General features: G+C 50.1%; 1 protein-coding gene across 1 annotated transcript; it reads left to right on the plus strand.

The window, feature by feature from the left end:
* Positions 1-1170: 1170 nt before the first annotated feature.
* Positions 1171-5014, plus strand: RPL4 (ribosomal protein L4; the record flags this gene model as incomplete). The annotated part of the gene is made up of 9 exons (XM_010147019.1): positions 1171-1342; positions 1855-1961; positions 2367-2505; positions 3041-3165; positions 3537-3666; positions 4094-4250; positions 4401-4484; positions 4688-4808; positions 4898-5014. Coding segments are annotated over 9 exons (1152 nt in total), but the record flags the coding sequence as incomplete, so codon positions are not given.
* Positions 5015-5234: the final 220 nt, after the last annotated feature.

Here is a 5234-nt window from a genome sequence, read left to right on the forward strand (position 1 = left end):
GCCGCAGCGGGGCGGGGGCGGGAGCGTTGCTCGGTCTGCTAGGAAGTCACCCTCTTCTTGGGCTGTGTGGCACCCGCGGCCCGCATCGCCGCCTGACAGGGCCTCACTGTTTCTCTCACGTACTTCTCCAAAGCCACGCGGAAGCTTTTGAACTCACGCGGAGTAAAAAGACCGGTTTTCTGTAAACCGTTTGTAATCTCTTTGTTATTCGAAACAGGCTCTAAGAGGCCTGAGTCTGGAGCCCTGTTGCACGTGAAGAATTCTAGTTGCTCATACAATTAACGCTGTGTTCCGGCTCCTTCGCCCTGATGAAGCGTTGGGGTCTCTGCGTAACTCCAGGGCTCGGTGCCTTGCTGGTACCCAGCCGCAGCTGCACACCGGGTGCTATCAGCTGCCTTCGAGTCTTGTAGTATTTTAAATACCTCTAAAATGAATTGTAAAGGGAAGGCAGATGCTCAGTCTGTGCTACTGTCACGGACTATTAATAATAAATACAGCGTAGTGCTGAAAGATCATTTTCAAAGAGTGGTGTTCAGGCCAGCAAGCTGTTATTAGACACCTTTTCAGCTTTTGGAAAGGAAACTGGTGCTGATACCGGTTGAATTTTTCACCTCAGGAATTTGGAGGCACCAAGGCTTGTGCCGAGGGCCAAGACTCCACAAAAAATTCACTCTGACATGAGGTTTGATTGCTTGGGGTTGTTGCAAGTGTCTTGTATTAGAGAAGTGGATTAGAGCATTTCAGCTGTTACAATCTAAATAACAAGCCTTTGGTTAACTGAACAAACGCAGGTGGGTTTTATATTCCTTCCAACCCAAACCATTCTATGATTTTATGATAGAGGCTTTTTAATACTAAAAGGGACAAGGTTCGGAAGGTGTCACAAAAGAGCCCAGAGGTTCAATTCTAGATTCATTTTAGCCAAATGTCTTGGAAATGTATTGAATTTCAAACCTCGTGTATAGCTTTCTGAACTGCAGAGCACTATTTGAAGTGAAAACTATTGCGATGATGATGTAATTTGCGTCTTATCCGGTGTTCAGTGACAGTTGCCTGCTGTCAGCATGCTGGCACTGCTGAACTGAAGACCCCTTCATTCTGAGCAATACCTGATCAGTTTGGAAGCTACCCTTTTACTTGACTTGGGCCTAAGCGTGTTTCCTTTTTCAGGCTTGCGCTCGACCATTAATATCCGTCTACTCCGAGAAGGGGGAAGCATCAGGCAAAAATGTCACCTTGCCTGCTGTGTTCAAGGCTCCCATTCGCCCCGACGTCGTGAACTTCGTTCACACCAATTTGCGGAAGAACAACAGGCAGCCCTACGCAGTCAGTGAACTGGCAGGTACGGTACACCGCCGAATGGACCGAAGTGCTTGTGTCGGCCTGTCGCTTGAATGCTGAAATTGAGACCGGTTTAGAGCTGTTCAGTGGGGTCTGTCTAGAAGACAGCTGTTCTGATTATTAACAATCTGATTGTAAGTTGTATGAAACAGAACTTATTCTGAAGAGCAGCACGGTGTTGTAGAAGTCTTGGAGTACTCGGGGGTCTTCCCCAAAATACGAGGAACAGCAGTGCCAATTCAGACCCCCAAACTGAGGATCAAGCTTAGAAATCAGTATGTTAACGAACTGGATTCTGGCCTAAGCAGATCTTGAATAGAGTAAGAGTTAATTTTTCTGATGAGGGTTTGTTTTGCTGAAATGATGAGATTCCACTTCATTGGTCCGTGTTTCTGAAACACATGATAACAGTGGAAGTTCTGATTGGTGGTCCTAAATTCTGCCTCTCTCTGACTTTAGAAAAATTGCGGTCTTGTCACTGTGTAAATCTGAATTTCAGTTTTTCTGTTCCAGGTCATCAGACCAGTGCCGAGTCTTGGGGTACTGGGAGAGCCGTTGCTCGTATTCCTCGTGTACGAGGTGGTGGAACTCACCGCTCTGGCCAGGGTGCCTTCGGAAATGTATCCTTTCATCGCTGCTGCTTGCATTGGGTGCGCTGAATGCATCAAGCAGAAAACACATGTTTAACTGTTTAAATGTGAAATGGAATCTTCTGCTTCCTGCAGTCCCCTGCAGCACCAGGTTTGAGATCTGCGATGTGATTAGAGCCCTCTGTCTGCCAGTTCAGACTTTAATGAACAGCAGCTGTCGTTGATCCCCCCTGCAGCGGTGGGTGTCGTGAACGTCGTGACGCGTACCCTCTTGCCGTGATGTCGTAATTTGCGTCCTACTCTGTGCTCAGCGACAGTTGCCTGCTGTCAGTGTGCTGGTGCAGATGGGTGACGAACAGCTAACGCTGAGCAAGGACCAGAGTCACGCTCGAAAAAGAAGCTTCAAAAGGGTTGTCCTTAACTGTAGATGCGTAGATGTGTCGTGGAGGCCGCATGTTTGCCCCAACCAAGACCTGGCGACGCTGGCACCGTAGGGTGAATACCACTCAGAAGCGTTACGCCATCTGTTCCGCCCTGGCAGCGTCCGCTCTTCCAGCACTGGTCATGTCTAAAGGTGGGAACTCTGTCTCTGGAAACAGTTGCCTGAGCAGTACCAGTTACTATGCCATTACTCCAAAGGTTTCTCGTGGATAGCTAGACTATTTTCTGAAGAGTTTAAGAGGCAGCCTGTGTATTGGTGGGAGGGGTGGTTTTGTTATGTACAGCCTGGGGAGGTGCTTCATGGTTTGGGGTGTTGGAAGTTAGATGGTGCTGGAGTGCCACTGCAGACAGAAATCTCGTCCGTGCAGTTGATGGAAGCTGAAAGTGAATTTTGAATCGCGTGCAGTTCAGTCTCATTGCTGTTCGTGGAAGCCAAAGGTTTCCTGAGTACTTGGGTGCAGAAATGACCGTCTGAGGCAGACTCGTACGACTCCTCTGAAACGTCTCTGCTGTCGTTACTGTGGCTGATGGCATTAGATCATCAGTTTAATTTCCACTGTTCATCATCGGGTATCGGCTCTGAATACACGAGGTGGCGGATTCACGCCTTGAGAAGTGCGTACGGCCAGGGTCAGTGGGTGACTTGGTGTCTGTAAAATCCTCACTAGGCCACCGCATTGAGGAGATTCCAGAACTTCCTCTGGTTGTTGAGGACAAAGTTGAGGGTTACAAGAAAACCAAGGAAGCTGTTCTCCTTCTGAAGAAGCTTAAAGCTTGGAATGACATCAAAAAGGTGAGTTGATGAGGCGTGTTCTTTAGAGCTGAAACCCAGGGGATCCAACTCCACTGTCATTACTGTCGGAATTCCACATACTTCTGTGTTGATGCTGCTAGAAATCCCGTGGTAACAAAACTACATGAAACTGTAAAAAAGCTTAAGTAAATCTCTGACTACGCTGCTTTGCTCTGTTGTTGGCTCTCTTCGTTTCGGTGTTACTTAATGCTAACAGGGCGTTTCTGACTCTTCAGAATGATGAACTCCTCACTGGTCCGTGTTGCAGACAAGCAGTGACGACTGTGAAGTTCTGACTAAAGCAGCTCTGTTGTGCCTCACCAGTGGGATTTGGACTCTGGTGAATATTCACAAGTTTTGTTTTTATGTAGGTTTATGCCTCCCAGCGTATGCGGGCCGGCAAGGGTAAAATGAGGAATCGCCGTCGCATCCAGCGCCGGGGACCCTGCATCATCTACAACGAGGACAATGGGATCATTAGAGCCTTCCGGAATATCCCGGGTAACTTCAGCCTGGGGCACGCTTCCTGCTCTGTCGTGAGACTGCTGAGAGTGATGAGATTCCACTTCGTTGGTCCGTGTTTCTGAAACCCGTGACTTGGTGGAAGTTCTGACTTGCGAAGTAGCCGACAGAGACTCGCAGAGAATCTGTTTTGCTGATGTTGAGGATGTCCGTGACAAACGTAGCGGCTGTTCCCAACCCTAAACTGCATTTGGAGTGGTTCCGAGTGAGGCTGTCAGGTTTGGTGCTGGAAGAGGGTTATCGTTTAAAACTTGAGCGGGTGTTCATTCGCGGGTGTCTGTAACCGTAGCGTCGAAGCTGATAACTCTCCGTGTGTCTGCGTACTTGTCAGCTGGTGAGTGCTTGGTCTTGCGTTCCTTGATTTTAGGTACCAGTTAAAGGGATGGGTTTCTCTGGTTTTCTGTAGGAATCACTCTTCTGGATGTGAACAAGCTGAACCTGCTGCGACTCGCCCCCGGGGGCCACGTTGGGCGTTTCTGCATTTGGACGGAAAGCGCCTTCTGCAAGCTGGACGATCTGTACGGCACCTGGCGCAAAGCCGCCACGCTGAAGAGCGACTACAAGTAAGCGCGGACGGCGCCGGGCGGGCCACGGCGGTGTCACGGCTGCTTCCGCTGGGGGGTGGAAAAGGACCGCTAGCGCTAAAAGCCTCTTTGCCTCGACTTGGCCCTGTTGCCCTTAGCCAGCTCACACGATGAACGTTTGTTTCATAGCCTGCCGATGCACAAGATGACCAATACGGACATTGGAAGAATCATGCGAAGCCAGGAAATCCAGAAGGCGCTGCGTGCTCCAAAGTAAGAATTGCTGTCTCACGACGGCAGACGCAGAAGCGCGAGGTTTTGTGCTGGGATCAGAAACCTCCGCAGTGGGATCTCGGATAAGGCTGGGATTCCCTTAGCTTCGGGGCATAAATAGGGGGAATTTACGCTTCCCCAGGGAAGATTTAGCAGAACTTGCATCACAACCTCACGTCACAAGTCATGTCTGTCCTCCGCAGGAAGAAGATTCGCCGTAGAGTCCTGAAGAAGAACCCACTGAAGAATCTGAGAATCATGATCAAGCTGAACCCATACGCCAAAACCATGCGCCGCAACACCATCCTGCGCCACGCGCGAAACGTGAGTGAGCGTGGAAGCTGGTAGTGGGCGAAATCGGGTTCAGTACCTCAGGCTGTATCTGTGCTGATGCTCTTTTTGTCTCTTTTTAGCATAAACTCAAGGAAGAGAAGAAAGCCAAGGCCCAGGCCAAGGTGGCGGCTGAGCCCAAGGCAGAGGCCGTGGCCAAGGCCCCCAAGACTCCTGTGAAGGTCAAGGCTGAAGCGTAAACCCCGCGCGGTCCGCCACACGCTGAGGTTCAGAAGACTGTACCGGGGAGTCACAGCCAATAAATCCCATTGGAACAGAGCCCTGCTGTCGCGTTGTGCGTTTCCGAGGGGTGTTGGCGTGGAAGCTGAAGAGAGTAAAGAGCAGGGCTGGGCTTTGCCCCCTTCCTTCCAATGGCCCTGCAGCTGGGATTTGGGCAGGCCAAGGGGTAACGGGTTTAAA

This window comes from Eurypyga helias, unplaced genomic scaffold (genome assembly GCF_000690775.1).
Source record: "Eurypyga helias isolate BGI_N326 unplaced genomic scaffold, ASM69077v1 scaffold51112, whole genome shotgun sequence".
NCBI classification, from domain to species: domain Eukaryota; kingdom Metazoa; phylum Chordata; class Aves; order Eurypygiformes; family Eurypygidae; genus Eurypyga; species Eurypyga helias.